The sequence below is a fragment of the Engraulis encrasicolus genome, chromosome 6 (genome assembly GCF_034702125.1).
Source record: "Engraulis encrasicolus isolate BLACKSEA-1 chromosome 6, IST_EnEncr_1.0, whole genome shotgun sequence".
Lineage (NCBI taxonomy): Eukaryota > Metazoa > Chordata > Actinopteri > Clupeiformes > Engraulidae > Engraulis > Engraulis encrasicolus.
Window position 1 is genome coordinate 53,008,802 of NC_085862.1, and position 17,793 is coordinate 53,026,594.

General features: G+C 42.8%; 2 protein-coding genes across 3 annotated transcripts; both read right to left on the reverse strand.

Moving 5' to 3' along the window:
- Window positions 1–1,080: 1,080 nt before the first annotated feature.
- On the reverse strand, window positions 1,081–7,010 carry LOC134451464 (integumentary mucin C.1-like). Its single transcript, XM_063201951.1, has 4 exons — window positions 6,886–7,010; window positions 3,103–3,516; window positions 2,007–2,170; window positions 1,081–1,308 (listed from the first exon to the last, which is right to left on the reverse strand). Exons 1-4 carry the CDS (start codon window positions 6,944–6,946, stop codon window positions 1,261–1,263), a joined length of 687 nt encoding a protein of 228 aa, XP_063058021.1. The 5' UTR covers window positions 6,947–7,010; the 3' UTR covers window positions 1,081–1,260.
- A 3,977-nt stretch (window positions 7,011–10,987) lies between these two features.
- LOC134451466 (mpv17-like protein 2) lies at window positions 10,988–15,601 on the reverse strand. Of its 2 annotated transcripts, XM_063201954.1 has the most exons (5): window positions 15,310–15,601; window positions 14,944–15,105; window positions 13,853–13,929; window positions 12,235–12,363; window positions 10,988–11,498 (listed from the first exon to the last, which is right to left on the reverse strand). In XM_063201954.1, the coding sequence occupies exons 1-5, from the start codon at window positions 15,494–15,496 to the stop codon at window positions 11,406–11,408; spliced, it is 648 nt and encodes a 215-aa protein (XP_063058024.1). In that variant the 5' UTR covers window positions 15,497–15,601; the 3' UTR covers window positions 10,988–11,405. The 2 variants fall into 2 exon arrangements, with proteins under 2 accessions (XP_063058024.1, XP_063058025.1); XM_063201955.1 differs by lacking the exons at window positions 14,944–15,105; window positions 15,310–15,601 and adding an exon at window positions 14,656–14,695.
- Between the last annotated feature and the right edge of the window lie 2,192 nt (window positions 15,602–17,793).

Genomic DNA, 17,793 nt, shown 5'->3' on the forward strand with positions numbered 1-17,793 from the left:
AACTCAAAACTTAAAAAAAGGAGGCCCCACATGAAGTCCACATGCCATACCCTTACCTTCGGACAGTCCTGTGGAGAACAACAAGAGAAATAGCATGATGAGAAACTCAGTCGCCATTGTGGGAAGCAGCTGACAAAACAACACTACACTAAAACATTGGATGCCCCTGTACTGCACTGTTAGACAGTCAGGTCTACGACCATCCTCATCCTTAGCAGTTGAGAAATGATGAGCAGGGGAGGGGAGAGTAGGAGTGGCCTGAGAATGGCGGCCCAGGCCCACCACTGCGGTCTAGTGACTTCAGTGGAACTGACACAACCCAAAACTTACTGAACTCTCACATGATCCGTGAGACGTCAAAATTCCGTCTAAGATTCAATCAGAGCCAGAAAAAAAGCACTCATGAAATGGCACCATCTGATCTGGTATGTGAAGGGAATAGGTGCAATAGGTCTCGGTCACTGGAACTCACATGGAATGTGTTTACAAGAAGGCCTTGTGTGTGGACTGGGGGACAACTAAAGTAACATTGAGGACTGTGGGTACGTTCCGATATACAACCTTGTGTCCTCCATTTGTGCTTGTGGCATCGTACCAGGAAGTAATATGTCGTGATGACATCACTGACAACAGCAAAAGCTCAATTGTAAAGTCATTCTCTTATTTGCAAACTGGATGGTGAATGAAGAATAGTCCCCCCAAAATTGTTGTGGCTAGACTGACAGCGGGGAAATGTTATGTTTCGTTATGTGACGTTATGTTTTTGCCACGGAGGCAGGGCATCAGCAAAACACGAGGCCACAAGCACAAGTGGAGGACGCACGGTCACATATTGGAATGCACCCTGTGTGTCTGGAGATTCTCATGCATCTAGGTGTTGTCTCGCACATCAAACACAAACCGAGGAAGACTGAACTGTTTATCAAGCCCATAGTTGTTTACAACTATGTCATTGTGAACAGTTTAAAGCACTAAAGTGTGTGGTCCTCAGTCTGAAAGCATTCCAGGATCACTGGTCTAAACAGATCCAATCGACATGGTATTCCTCACAACACTGAAAAAGCCAATGACACTGTTTTCTTGAACCCCATTGCTTGCCCAATTAATCAAGACAATAACATTGAAAAACACTGTAATTCCATCTTTATTTTCAAACTCGTAAATCTTCATCTTTATTTTAGCTCGTAAACACTTCATGGACGCATAGTATTTCAAGATCATGGTGTCATTCCTGGCTTGCCGTGTCAGTGGGTCTGGGTGTCATTTGGGCGGGTACTGTGCAAACGGAGAATCCTCATTCACGCTGCCCTAGAAGGAGAGAGAGAGAAAGAGAGAGAGAGAGCGAGAGAGAGAGAGAGAGAGAGAGAGAGAGAGAGAGAAAGAGAGAGAGAGAGCGAGAGAGAGAGAGAGAGATAAACAGAAACAGAAACAGAGACACACAAAGAGAGAGACAGAGACAGAGGGATGAGTATTGATTGCATTAAGAATTAAGAATTAAGCATACTTTTGGCTGTTGATCTACTTTGTACTGTACCCAGGAGTAACACAAAGGATACAACCATAGATACATCAGGACGTCATATACGCGTACCTGCGTCATATGCACGCACGCACGCACGCATTATTACATTACACTTAGCTGACACTTTTATCCAAAGGTACTTTAGAGTTATTTGCAGGGTATTGGTTAAGTCACTGGACCAATGTGGGATTAGGGGCTTTTCTCAAGGGCATTTGAGCCATGGATAGAGGTCTAGGGAGAGGTGGGATCCAAACCCGCAACCCAAACCCTAATCTCAAGACCACCTCCCTAACCATTAGGCCACGGCTGCCCTAACACATGCATGAACGCACACACGCACGCACACCCATGCAGCCCTGAAACCGTACAGTGCCAGACTTCATGTTACTTCAAGTACTACTGTAACAGTCATGTGGCATTCTAGGCTATACCATGTCAGTGGAACAGAGGCCAATGTTCCACTGATGGGAACTAATATACTCACCATGGGCACTTCATCCAGCCGTTCGAACTTTGAGGAGCTGGGAGTGATTCCCTTCACCAGCCCCACCACCAGCAGCAAGGCCAGGATGATGACGAATATGCACAGGATTGCTATCAGCCCAGGGCTCCTGTACAGGTGCTTCACCATTCCATCATTCGGATGGGCTAGTGTAAACATTAACCAACAAAATACATTACATTACACTTTTACCGAAAGCGACTTAGTTATTCACAAGGTATTGGTTACAGTCCCTAGAGCAGTAAGGAGGCTAGGTGCCTTGCTCAAGGGCACCTCGGCCATGGAGTGTGATCGAGATCTGATCTATATACATCTCCTTCACCATTAGGCCACAGATGCCACAATACCCTGTGTAAAGACTGAAGTGTGTAGCCTCTTTGTGAAGATGGGCCTGCCAGCAGGCCCGTTCACTCTCAGCTGAAAAGATTGAACTACATCATGACAACATGGCTGTGCATTACTCTGAGCCTTAAGTGATAGGTTAAGACTTGGTCATTACAATTTTTTTTGACAATTGGGTTATCACAGTGGCTCTGCACAAAGGGGCTACGGAAAACAGGCAGATGGCACTGCAGACCGTTTCAGGAACATACCACACTTGTGATATGCGAACAACATCGCTGAGTAAACTGAACAGTCAACAACATGTGACATAATAGAGTTTGGAAATAAATATGATGATGATGAGAGCCCTGGTGAACCGTAATAATCCTAAAAGAAGAGTCCAATAGGTCTTCTAGGCGAAAAAGTACCCTTCCACCATGACGTTTAATAATTGCTCCAGGTTTATTAAAACTATAGCAGAAGAGCAAGTGTTGATGTCATTATGACCCACCAAGTGTTGATATGTCAGACACAAGGGAAGTATATCAAGCACATGGTTAAGTGATAAACCAGGCTAAGTTAACCTGCATGAAGTGGTTCATCTGCTAATAAATAGCCCACAGGTGCCTTTAGTTAAGAACATAAGGACTCCAGGCACTTCTATCAGATACTTTACCACTACCTCAAAGCTAACTTAACCCCGATGACAACTTAGTCAGGTTCTTGGCATTCCCCCCAGTGGGCCTACTGTTACCTGTGCTGTTGTCGTTTAAGCTTGAGGCGTTCGTTCCGTAGTCCGTGGTGTAATCTGTGGTGCTGAAGGCACTGTAGCTTTGTGTTTCTGCAGAGGTGCTGCTGTTGCTAGGAGGAGTAGTAGTAGCATTGCTGTAACCAATAGTCGTAGCACTGGTTAATGCATCCCCCGTTGTTGTGGTGTTTACAGTGGATGTCTGCGTCACACGGCTTGTGGCAGAGGGGGGTGTTTCTGGAGCTGATGCTGTTCCTGCTGTTGATGATGATGCTCTTAATGTTGACGTCGATGCTGCTGTTGTTGATGCTGCTGCTGCTATTGATGCTGCTGCTGTTGTTGTTGTTGTTGTTGATGATGATGTTAATGTTGTTTGTTGTGATGTTACTGTTGATAATGTTGTGGGTGCAGGTGTTGTTTCTGTTGTGAAAGATAAATGCAAACTGTTCAAGTTCAAGTTCAAGTGTTTTCATGTGTCACATATTTCATGTAGTGAAATGATGAAGGGGTCATCGGCTCTGAATACAAATCAGTAAACAAAAAGTTAAAAACAAAACAAAAAGGTTATTTAAAATGTGCAGTATATAGCAGTCTAACTGCCTGAGGAAAAAAATGTGCACAAATGTGTTGTCATTTCCTGCCCCAGTCTTACACAACTTATGCAACACTAATAATAATAATAATGAAAACTAATTTCCGTTACTTAAACTATCCTTTTTCATCTGTCTTTCCCCAAAACAAATGTGCCACTCATAGATGGAGTGTATATAGTACAGGGCAAGGGGGCTGAGAATCTCAAATGGAGGCTACAGCAGCTGAACCAAAGGATGTGTTTCTCTCTCTCTGTGGTGTGTGTACGTGTATGTGTGTGAACTTCCTGAGAACCACCGAGCTTCCTGCTCAGCATGTTTGTAAACACATTCAAGTACATTCAGGTGAATCATGGGACGTTCTGCTCCCCAGGCTTGTTTACATAAGCGGCTAATACTGTATATCGATCCCTCAGGCAGAGACGTGGTGCATAGTACACCCTATCCAGCCTCTGCCCCTATCCCTGCCTCTCTGTGTCTACAGAAACCTAGCGTCCTATGCCAGCCTCTCCAAATATGTATAGAGTAAGTGCCTATATGTACAGTAGGCTATATTGTTGTCCCTGAGTGCACAGTACATTTCTACGTATTTGTCTATTCCATGTGTACATTGACACGTCTATGCAGGCAGTCATGGGCCTGTAGCTTGAGTATAAGACGCGAAGCAGTGAAGTCTCCCATCACCTACAAAATACTACTCCTTACATACAAATCCCTCCATGCTCTTGCTCCCCTGTACCTCTCCAATCTCATCCAGCATCACTTCCAATTAAGGTCCCTGAGGTCCTCTGGCAAGGACCCGCTTGTCATTTCCCCGTTCAGGTTACGGAACTTTGATGACAGAGCCTTCTGTGTTACTGCCTCCACCCTTTGGAACCTGTCCATATCCGCCAAGCCCCCACACTGACTACGTTCAAAAAGCACCTGAAATCAGATTTATTCAGTGAGGCCTATGGTCCTTAACCACCTTGCCCCACAAAGTCCACTTCTACCCCCTCCTCTCTTCTCCCCTCTACTCTACTCCCTAGCCCCATCTCCTTTTGCAAAGTGACCTTGGGTTACTTGAAAGGCGCTATATAAAGGTGTGTGGGGTGGGGGGGAAGAGTTATCAGCAGAACTGTAGCCAAGTCCACCTTTGTAGCTTCCAAGACAAGTCCACGTCCAGGAGGACTAGTTAGGTCTGAGACAAGTCTGAGTCCAAAGAGGTTCGAGTCTGAGACAAAACCGAGTACAAAAATATTAGAGTCCAAGTCAAGTCCGAGTCACGTCAGTGCACGCCAAAGAAAATGATGAATGACAGTATGTTTGACAGTAACCTAGAGAATATGCCATGTGAAGATAAACTAATATGTTATTGGATTCCAAGCTCCACTTTAGAATCCATCATGGCCAGTTTTCTAAACAAAATTAAAACAGACTTGGGCGAGTCCAAGATTCCAAGACAAGTTTGAGTCCAAGACCAGTCCAAGTCCATAGAAGATGGATTTCAGATCAGACTCAAGTCCAAGTCTGGACTAGAATACTGGCACCCTGGTAGCGTTCTCCCTATTCTCCCCATGACTGACCCACACTGAGCATGGTGCATCCCGCCACACTGCTCCCTTACAGTGCCAGCTGGGCTGCCTCCTTGCATGGTTGAGGCGTAAATACAATTTCCTTGTATAGACTGCACACTGTCACAATGATAATGGCAGTTTCCAAGTGGGCCCTTCACTTTTGTCATTATATGTACAGAAAATAACATCTGTTTTAAGTGTATTTGGGCGTTTTATGCCTTAACCTTCAAAGTGAAAGTGAAGAGGTGACAGGAAGTGTTTGGGAAAGAGATACAGGTATAGGAAATGATCAGGAAATGACCTCAGGCCAGCATTAAAGCTGGGTCCCCCACGTAGCAGGATGGTGCCTTAGCCATTTGAGCAACAACCAAGTCCAAGACCATAACATCTACCAAAATGAAATACTATGTAGGCACATATGTTTACCTTTGATTCTAAAATGACAATGCCAGTTAGTGCCAACTGCCCAGGAACCAACACACTACACACTGGTGAGTACACAAAGGCCTTAGTAACACACACCCTCCCTTTCTGAACGTTTGACTGTACACTCTGGGGTCATATAATTTACAATATCAGAATGGAATTGCCTTACTTTATTGGCAGACCTAATTCTTCCTTTGTTTGTGTTATGCAAATGCCCCTTATTGTCTAAGGCCTACGGTGTATTGATACTTCTGGATACATCATGTATGGCCTTTTTAAACGTTCAACTTCAACCATTTGCGTTGCCACTTAAAAGATTCTAACAACTCTCCCATATTTTGCTTTCTATAAATGCAACAACTATTGGAAGGACTTACAGAAGACATTTAATACATTTCACATATCTTTTGTGGTCTTACATCTAAACATTAACTGTTACAAACACATGCACGCACCCACACACACATACACACACACAAACACACACACATGGACAGGGACATGTGCACACGCACGCAAACACACGGGCGTGGACGCACACACATAGTGCGCACACGCACACACACACCTTTCTCCATGCACTCTCCAAAGCCGTAGGAGCCCAATGTTCACAGTGTGAATGATGGGTGTGTTTGACTGGACGTCACCAGTAGGCTACAAGGCTTAATACACAAAAGGCCTGTGTACATGACTCAGTGGCCTTTGTAGTGGAGAGTATATTTAGGTGCAGGTGCATGTGCTCATACTCAAGCCCAGGATGAGGAAGTCATCTTGGTAAGCAAAACTGATTTGATCTGTTCAACTGGAGAGGTTTGGGAAATCCTATTGTAGCTTATGGCTTACAACATACGGATAGCTTTAGTCATTTCAATTCAACTACTGTAAACCAAACCATTCAAATTTCTGCCACAAGACTCAAGTTATTCTTAGAGAGATCCATTGGCATCACTAGTCATTTGTACAATTCTGCTGTACCTGTTTCCATTTCTTTCTTTCTCCGTCTGTAGACCAGTCCTTTAGCTTCACTACACTAGACAATGTATTCTCCCTTACCTACCTCTTAACCACCATGTAATATCAAGTATGTGTGCATAGCACTTAACTGTATTGACCTATGATATTATCAGTAACTGTGTCTGCACCAGAGAGAGAGAGCAGCTCAGGTGTCAGAAGAGTACCTCCAACACTGAGCAGAGATGCAACAACCATGTGCTTACCTTCTGAGGCTGTAGTGGAGAGGAGCAAGAGACAGACAGTGGAGAGGAAGAGTCGTGCCATGGTGCACAGCGAATGCAAGTGAGAGGCGAGGAAAGGCGAGCAAGGCTGCCTGCGGTCACATCACCATCTCTCAGCCCACATCCTTGACAGCAGGATGTTGATGAGGCAGGGGGGAGGAGCCAGGGGCGGAGTCTTGGCAGGTGCTCTATCTCCAGCACCGCGGCAACAATTAGAGCAAGAACACTGGACAAATATTGACTCTACTGACTATTTTATTACTTCACACTTTCACACAGTTAATGACTCTCTCCAAAGAGTGATTAGACTACCAAAACTTTATAGGAATATGTACATGTAGGAGGACTGGAAAGGAAAACTACACCTGTAGTGTTGTATAATTACATTCAACAACTGTGAGAAGACTAATGCTTCCGACTAAGACAAAGACCATGTAAAACACAATAAAACAGACAGAATTATTCAGGCTGTTTAACCCATCTTAGCCTGATACTGGCGCCTACAGTGACATGTACGCTGCATTCAGGCTCTTGAGATTTTAGTTTTTAAAAATATATATAAATTAAAAATGTGGGTATGTTAGAGATGAATGAACACATTCTAATGCAAATGATTGTCCTGGCTTTTAAACAGAATAGTAGAGCAGAGTACTTCTATTAATCCCGGGGGAAATTAAGGTGTCTGACAGCTTACCATGCAACTTTTTAAATGTTTTTATGTGCTTTGGAGGCTGAGAGATATTTAGGTTTCCCAAAAAAGGGCTTAGGCACGCAGGAGGCATTTTTTGCAGGTGCCTTAGGCTAAAATGGTGAAGAGCATTTGCATTTTGCCAATGAAAATGCTGTATTCAATTCAAACTTCACTAAAAACACTAAGTAAAAAAAATAAAACGATTTCAATGTTCATTGGCCTATTTATTACAAAACTCAATTGTCAAAAATGGGAAAAGTGGGTCGTGGAGGGGTCATGGGTGGGTCGCGGAGTCTTGGTGTAAAAAAAATCCAACTTTTCCTGCAGCAATTTACAACTTTTATTTTAATAGGCTAGTGAACTCTGTGTCATCTGTTGTCATACATATAATCTGAATGTTTATGCATGTTTATGCATGGTTACATTTTGAGAATTGCATTGAATTGACTTGAACGCTAAAAAAATTGGGTCGCGACCGAATGAGAGTGGAAAATGATGGGTCCTAAGACTGTTCCAGTTGAGAACCACTGCATTAGATGATGTATCATTAGTATTCACCAGAGCAATAACATCAAGAAGTTCAATACAGATCATACATTACAGGAAAACATGGGTGAAAAATACAGTACGTCTAGAAATCCCTGACAACATTGAGAACAGATTTGAATCTGAAGGTACCAAGAAAAGTGATACAATCAGTAAGGGTCAACCAGTTTAAGACGGTTTGTACTTTTCACATGAAGTGCAAACACACCACAACCTACTTCCTATGACGTGGTACACTCATATCAATCATGCTCTGTATTCAATACTGTGCAACATCTTGTTCAGAGGAATTAAAAACCTTCATCATATGGAAATCAATGTTTTGAAAAGCCAAGTGCTGTCTAGTGATTTTTAAGCTGACTCTGAAGGCCAGAACATTTTTACAACATTGAAGACATTTTACATTATTACCTCTAATAACTTATTGTACTTAATAAAATATATTCTTCAATACTTTATCCAATGAATTCAGTCAAAAGCCTTACCATTGAAGAGAAAATACTTTCATATTACTTTCATATATTAAAGGATAAGTGCACTATTTCGAGCATTGAGCCCCCTTTCTGAGTTGTCTGCAATGTTTTAGAGTTCCCCTCACCGTTTATATTTGTTGCTGTCTCCATTATTTGGCTCATTTAGATTTTGTCTCAATTGGCTTTACAATGACCGTATATCAGCATGTCCAAATATGTTCTTAAAAAAACATTACACATTTGTTTTTGCAAGTATGCATATCACTGAGTGGTTAGGGGTGTTCACTGGCACCCCCTAACAAGTTCGAAGGCGAAATATGGCTTCTGTCACTTTTTATTTGCCATTTCGTGAATTAAAGATAAAAAATATTTACAAAATGCCACACAAAACACAACAGAAGCCATGTTTCGCTACAAACATTGTTGTGGAATACCAGTGAATACCCCATAACACTTGGTGAGTTGCGCCAAAACAAATGTTGGTATGTGGTTTTAGGGACACATTTGCGCATGCCCATAGACAGCCATCATAAAGCCGGTTGAGACAAAATCTAAATTAGCCAAATAACAAAGGCATCATCAAACATGAAATAAATGGTGAGGGCGACTCTAAAACATCGCCGACAACTCAGAAAAGGGGCTTAACGTTGAAAATAGTGCACTTGTCCTTTAAGATTCGACAGCTCATTTATATATCTGCTATTGACATCATTTGCAGTGGCGTCAGCAGCAGCAATTTGGCTCCATTAGTGTGTATAGGCAGGATGTGGTCTCAGTGTGTGAGTACTACTGATCTGTGGTTTCTTGAGAAGTGATGAGCATCCTTCCTGCCGCGCGAGGGGCAAGTAGGAGACGCTGACAAAGCCTTAGAGGTCGCTGAACAAGGGGCGGATGTAGAAGGAAGTTTTGGGGTGTTTTTGGGTGGTCTTAAGTGAAATTGGGCTGAGCAAGCCATGACCCAACACACTGTTGAAACTGAATAAGTGTTTCAATAACTACATAAAAAAATAACGTAATATGAGGATGTGATTGGGCTGGCCCAGCAGCCAGTCAGGGCATGCTAGGCCCACCTATACAGTATATCACGAAAGTGAATACACCCCTCACAGTTTTGCAGATTTTTGAGTATATCTTTTCATAGGAAAGCATTACAGAAATTTCACTTTGACACAATGATTAGTGACCTTTTAACAACATATTTAACCACTTAAATTTCTTGTTCACTCAGAAAAAAAACAAAATACAGCCATTAATGTTTGAACATGTACTCACAAAAGTGAGTACACCCCAGATTAAAATCCGGTAGAGAAGGGGCCGTGTTGGCTCGAATCGTCTCGAAATGAAAAGGGATGACAAAGGAGGTCATCAGTGTGCGTTTCAACCTTTCTTTGCATTGAACTTTTACATTTTGAGTCTGCATCTGGCTTAAATAGATTGGTGTGAGATTTGAATGCAATCCTATGGAGAATATCATGATCTGCTTCAGTAGTCACAGTGCATGTTGACATGTATGTTGCTTTTAGGTGTATTTCAGATTGCCAATGTTGACAGCATTCATGCATCCCCAAACCATGTCAGTCCCACTACCATGCTTGGCTTATGAGAGGATACACCTTTTTTGTAAAACTCACTTGTTTACCACCACACATGCTTAACACCGTCTAAAGCAAATTTGTTTATCTTGGTCTCAAGAGAGATGAACAGACCAAGGATATGGATCACTGAAACCATGTTGTGTGGTCTGAAGAGTCCAAGATAAACAAATTTGCGTTTGATGGTGTCAAGCATGTGGGGTGGTAAACAAGTGAGTTTTACAAAAAAGGTGTATCCTCTCATAAGCCAAGCATGGTAGTGGGACTGACATGGTTTGGGGATGCATGAATGCTGTCAACATTGGCAATCTGAAATACACCTAAAAGAAACATGCATGTCAACATGCACTGTGACTACTGAAGCAGATCATGCTATTCTCCATAGGATTGCATTCAAATCTCACACCAATCTATTTAAGCCAGATGCAGACTCAAAATGTAAAAGTTCAATGCAAAGAAAGGTTGAAACGCACACTGATGACCTCCCTTGTCATCCCTTTTCATTTCGTTTCATTTCGAGACGATTCGAGCCAACATAGCCCCTTCTCTACCGGATTTTAATCTGGGGTGTACTCACTTTTGTGAGTACATGTTCAAACATTAATGGCTGTATTTTGTTTTTTTTCTGATTGAACAAGAAATTTAAGCGGTTAAATAGGTTGTTAAAAGGTCACTAATCATTGTGTCGAAGTGAAATTTCTGTAATGCTTTCCTATGAAAAGATATACTCAAAAATCTGCAAATACTGTGAGGGGTGTATTCACTTTCGTGATATACTGTACATCCGCCCCAGTGAAAACAACCATACAGTGTCAGTCTTTCTCTAAAAATACTACATAGCAAAATAATGTACTACATAAAGTGCTGGCAAAAAAAGCAGCAGCTATTTTGTTATCTGAATGATAGATGGCGTTTGGATTCGCTCCAAAACAGGGCTCATAATACAAACATGAATGATAGTCCTGGGCGAGGTGCATTATGCCCCTATTGTGGTTTTTGGGAGAGCCCAAAAGGCAGCAAAGGAGGGACCCAGGAAATCCCAGACGGCTGCGTACCGTAGGGCATCTGGAGACCCTGATAGGCAGCACAGGGACATGGAGACCATCTGGCCTGCACAGTCCGGGCCACCAGTGGCACTGCTGCTGCCACCACCATTATGCTCGGATCTTTTGAGTACTTTGACAGTGCAGCGTTTGGTCACTAGAGTTTGTCCTTCAGCTGCTCTGCCTCAGCTGCCAGTCCTCGATCTGTAGACGGCCCGTCCGCGCTCCCCTCGTCTTCCTTAGCCGTCTCCTGTGAGCATAACAGACACATGTTACATGTTTCGGTTTTGTTGACAATGCTGCTTAACAACCCGTGTGGTGTTTGGAGTCTAACAGATAAACAGTTCCACCAGAATACGGCCCACACTGCATTACAACACTAATATCTTTACACATTGTATTACAACAGTAATAGCTTAACACAGAGTATGACCATAACTTTTCAGTTATTCCAGACAACCTTAAATGAGGTTAATGTCAGTTGTAGCAGATCCAGAACTGTTTAACATATCTTTAATATTTACAACAATACTTCTTATTGAATTCAGAACAACCACTTGAACTTAAATACAGTCAGAACTGTTGTTTTATGGCAAATGTCCATACACATGTGCAGAGACCGCCGACAGATATGACTGGGCCCAGGACAATATCATACGAATTCACTCAATTCTAGGCCCCCTCTCTCCCTGGGCCCGGAACAACAGACCCATTTGTCATCCCCTGTCGACAGGTCTGCACCTGTGTAACATGCTAAAGCAGGTACACACTGGCCATTTCTCAATGTTCTAGTAAGTGCACTTGGAAGTGTGTCAGCCTAATTAGTCACGCCCAGTGATTGGATACTCCGCAGAGCTCACCAAAGAGTATCCGATCACTGGGCGTGACTAATTAGGCTGATACACTTCCAAGTGTGCTTACTAGAACATTGAGAAATGGCCACTGTTGTGTCTGATTCTGAATTGGGACGAAGGCACGGTACTCACTCTGTGCTTTAGGTAGGAGAGATACGTGTCCCATCCCAGAGTCACTGTGTTGACATAAACAACACGGAACTTCGGTGCCAGGAAGTAGAAGTTGATCATCTGTGCAGTAGGCCAGACGCACCAATCAGCCTGCTCAAACAGAAAACATTTTTATTAACTCAACATGTTAGACAAACACCGTCAGGCAACAACCAGGGCCGTTTTAAGGTATTTGAAGGCCACCTCGAAACATATTTCAATAGAAGTGGCACTTCTCCGTCCTTGAATTTTGGTAGGTGCTACTTGCCAAACTGACAAAGTTGTCATTGCTGCCATTTAACCCATTTTAGCCTGATGCTGCGTATACGTTGTTCGACCTTTGGCGATTGAAGCGACACAGTATATACGCTGCATTCAGGCTCTTGAGATTAAAGGGACACTGTGCAGGAAATGGTCAAAAAGGTACTGCAACTATGCTGCTCATTGAAACTGGGTTGGCTACTGCCAAATTTGATATTTACATGAAAGTTTACAAAGTAATACACAAATATTTTCTAGTATGGTCCAAGTAGAGTCATTTTTGCAGCTAAAAATGGCTTTTTTTGGAAATTCAAAATGGCGGACCATGGAGAAGATCCCCCTTTTCATGTATGAAAAGTGCAATTTTTCCAGTCATAATGAATACTTAGAATTTGGTGGTGGTGGTAAGTATTCATGAAAAAGGTAACATTAGTGAATGGGCAGCATGAATTCTGGAATAAACAACTAAAAATCTCACACAGTGTCCCTTTAAAGTGTTTTTTTTAATTAAAAATGTGGGAATGTTAGAGTTGAATGAACACATTCTAATGCAAGGTGAGGGTCCTAGCCATAGAGGTAGAACATTAGACTAGAGGTGACAGCAATTTGCGACAGCACTGGGAAATGGCACATGGCGCCTCCCATTGTGTGTAGGTAGTGTAGGCACCTTCAGTCAATGCAAGTCAATGGAGAACACGCCCACTTTGGTCAAAAAATGGACTAAAACTGTGTGAATATGAAGTAACACATTAATCAAAGACCAGATTTGAAATGTCAGGCTAAATATCTACTTAAATCCTATGCATTGATAAAATACATTTAAAAATCAAATTATATTTATTATGTAGATATTTCGCCACATACTTCCACTATTGCCCTTGTATAATGTGTTGGTGGACATTTGCACATTATGAAGCCCTTTTTTGACAGAGGTGAGCCTCCCACTTCATTCATTTCCATTTCTCATGTATACCTACAAAAAATGGCTGTCACGGATTGCCGTGAAAAGGGGGGCGGGGTCCACTCTAGTCTAATGTTCTACCTCTATGGTCCTAGCCTTTAAATGCAATTTACCGGTATTTCATGTTTTATGTACTTCAGACGCTGAGATATTTAGGTTTAGAGACAGAGGGCACCATTTCCCAAAAAAGGCTTGGCCATTCAGCGGGCATTTTTTTGTGCCTTAGGCTAACATGGGTTAAATAGAAGTACATAACCAGTCACTCCAACAGGGGATCCCCTTTCAGCCGGGGACTGTAGGCAATTGCCTTGTTTGCATGCCTGGTCGTGAAAGGCCTGGCAACAACAAGCCACAGCACCAAATAGAAAAAAACCTCACCTTGTAGAACTCCACAAACTTGTCCATGAATTCCGTCCAGCCTTTCATCAGCCCATGGCCTTCCAGAGCACTCATGCCTGAAACGAGAACACCACAGTCAACTTTGTAACAACTATGAAACTAACTTTATAACTTGTCTCACCAGAAGCTCCCACATCGTAGTACAGTAAATCTCACAATTGTCAGAGGCCAATGTATTGACAGAGGCCTGCTCTCATAATTTGAGTTACTACAGCAAAATGGGCCACTATCACAGTCTACACTGGTCCATTTGGGAATAGTACCATCACCTAGCCCATCAAGGTACATGTACAATGCACCTTATGCCAGTACTGCTGCCAAAATATTACACATCTAAATATCGGCTGTAAATTACCGGTTAGTGAAATGTTTTATTTACCGGCAATTTGGCAAGAACTATACACTACACCATATTGCCAAAAGTATTCACCAACCTGCCTTGGCTCGCATATGATTTTAAGTGCCGTGTCATTCCTAAACCATACGGTTCAATATGATGTTGGTCCACCTTTTGCAGCTATTACAGCTTCAATTCTTTTGGGAAGGCTGCCCACAAGTTTGAGGAGTGTGTTTATAGGAATTTTTGACCATTCTTCCGTAAGTGCATTGGTGAGGTCGCACACTGATGCTGGTTGACAAGCCCTGGCTTGGCCGTCTTTGCCAAAGGTGGCCTGGCCTAAAGTGCCAAAAGCGTTCTATCGGGTTCAGGTCAGGGCACTGTGCAGGCCAGTCAAGTTCATCTACACCAGACTCTGTCATCCATGTCTTTACAGATCTCTTACCCTGTGTGCACTGAGGCATCGTCATGGTCGGAGAGGAAGAGGCCTGAACGGTTCCCACGCGGTTGGGTGCATGAAATTGTCCAGAATGTTTTGGGATCCTGAAGCTGTATAATGGCTGCAAAAGGTGGATCGACATAATATTGAACCCTATAGGTTAGGAATGGGATGGCTCAAGTAGTACATTTCTGAGAAAGGCAGGTTAGCGAATATTTTAAGTAGTCTAACATGGTGTGTACATTACTGTCTACAAACAAATGAAAGAATGCTCAAGACTCATCATGAACTTACCTAGGAAGTACCATCCACCAAGAATTGGCGATGCAACAAGTTGATCAACTAAAACCTTCTTTGCAACAGTCTTGACAGCTGTCCCAACATAGACTTTGTCGAGCCAAATATACCAGAAATGAAGAAATGGCCCCATGGAACTCCCCACGGCAAACATGCGGGCTGTGGAGGAAACATCATGGGCAATTTTAGAGCTGTGGTCTGTGGCTCATTCAAAAACAGTTAATGATTTCCTTGGCCGTAAAGGGGAAGGTAGTAGGATACTAGTAACAGCTTAATGTACTAAAACAACACATTCACCATCTTAACTTCAACTTGATAGTTGCTGCTCAACTAATTATTTGACAACGCTTCAGCCTGACCCACCTGTGCGATACCAGTCTCGAATTTTATCAGGTGACCTTCGCTTTTCCCGACTTTGTTGAATGCAGTCTCCAAGTGCAAGCATGCATCCTCCACTTAGTGTGTTGGTCACAAACAGGAATTTCCCTTTAAAAAGAGGCTTCCAGTAGAAGGAAATCCGCACGAAAAAGTCTTTACCACGGGTAATCATCTTAACTGTTTCGTGCGCTTAAGCAAAGATAAGTTATCGTGTTCATTAACTCAATTTCAAGTTATCTCATGTCAACTTTCGTAAGGCACACACTGCGAAACAGGGCTTCCTCTGGTATAAAGAGCAATCTGACGGCGAGTGCATTTGAAAACGCCGGAAAGAGTGCTTCCACCTGGCGGACAGGAATACACATAACAAAAACATGTCTTTCCTCTGTGTTTCCTGATGACCTGATCCTGTGATTTCCAAAAGAATGAGGAAGACAAGACAGTTAAAAAGACCAAATGAGGGCCATGTTATCCTGTCTTTGAGAATGACCATCTGCCCGGAGATACAGGTGCTTACGTGCTCACACCAGCCGACTCAGGCACAGCTTCTTCCCTCAGTGTATCAGACTGTTGAATTCAAAAACACAGGCATAGGAAGGAATTCACTCATCACATCTCCCCTCTCTCCAACCTGCCAATTTTTTATTTCTTTTTTGCAGCTTTCAACTTTTTAAATATATATTTTTTCCCTACTTTTTTTGCCTTTTTAAGATTCTTTTTTTTTTTTTTTACCTTTTTTGGGACTCCCAGAGCAGGGAAGCTTTTCATTGTATATATATGTTTCATATACATACACATGACAATAAAATATCTTGTATCTTGTATCTTGACAGGATGGCCTCCAAAAAAATAATGAGCCCATAGGCCTATGCCATGATGGCTACAAACGGCCAAAATGACCCATCCGCCTAGCGCTGGAAAGATAGGCCTAGGCCTACTCCGTTTTCATAACACAACTTTTAAATGCATGGGCAGCTCATTGAATTGCACAGAGATTAGCATTAGCAGGGCAGCCATGAATAGCGGTTAAGGTGTCAGAATTGTTGCCTAAGGATTGTTGGTTGGTTCCCGACACACCGGTTGTTGGGGGTGGGGGGTGTAATTGACAAGAAGCCTACTGACCCCTGTCCTTCTCCATGATTGAGGTACGGCATGGTATTTCCGTGCTGCACTGTTTCCAGGGGTGCCATTTGGCTGCCCCTTTGCAAGGGTGAGGCACACACAGTTTAATTGTGTGCAGTGTGCATTGTATAGCCTAGGCCAGTGGTTTTCAAAGTGGGGGCCGGGGACCCCTGGCAGGTTGGCAGAAAAATATAGCAAAATAAAATAAATAATTTTATAAATTGAATAGCCTAAGAAGCCAACATACCGGTAAATAAAAAATAAGCTAAGCAATCTTCTTTACAATGTAGGCTAGTATACATTCAGTAGTATAATGTAGTATAATGTAGTATAATAATATGGGTTTAGGAATGCACCAACTTTGGGTTGTGAAATCGGGTGCACAGAAAAAAAAAGCGTGTCACGGCCCATGGCAGGGGGGACTTGGCTGGAATCTACATGGTATCTGGGGGACCTTGTCATGGTTAAGTTTGGGAACCCCTGGCCTAGGCTGTAGAGTGCTGTGCCACATGTTCACAGCAGAGGGAGTTTCTCGAGCTTTCACTACACTTTCGTATTCCCTTCAATCAAAATCTGCACATAAAGTGGTCTATATTAGGCCTTGGGCTACTGTAGGCTATATTGTGTCAGCAAATCAGCCTACTGAACTTAGATGTTGTTGATCATGTGAAAACCTGAGCTTCTGGGCCTACTGTCAGTGTAACCTACTCCCACTGCAACAGAGGGCAAGCCCATCTCCTCAGGGATGCTGTGTAGGCCTAGGGCTACTCTGTATTAGAGTAGAGTAGAGTATCATTATTAATCCCAAGGGGAAATTAAGGTGTCCAGTCACATATACATATAGAAGACATTAGGCTACATACAAGACATTACACACGTCGTTACACATATTAAAAATATATAGCTCACTTGCTCACTCTTATATACATTCAGCCCAAAGTCTCACATGCCCCCCCCCCCCCCCCCCCCCCACACACACACACACTAGGCTGGCGAGACGTCTGTCTTTAGGACGGACTGTCTGTCTGTTCAGTCCTGCACAACATTAAGCTGGATGCCTAATTGATGAAATTGCATCTAAGAAACACAATTTTTCCAGACCCCTGCCCAAAAATATGTCCTCCTTTTTACTGTCACGGAGATGGTCACTCTAATATGCATGCACGCATGCACGCATGCACGCACGCACGTGCACACACACACACACACACACACACACTTTAACTACTTTATTTATGTACAAATGGACATAAATGTTACAGATACAATGATGCTAAGTCACAATCCAATGTGGGTCTCAAAATAGCAGTTTTAAGGGTACAAACAACACCTCCTTCTCCAAATATG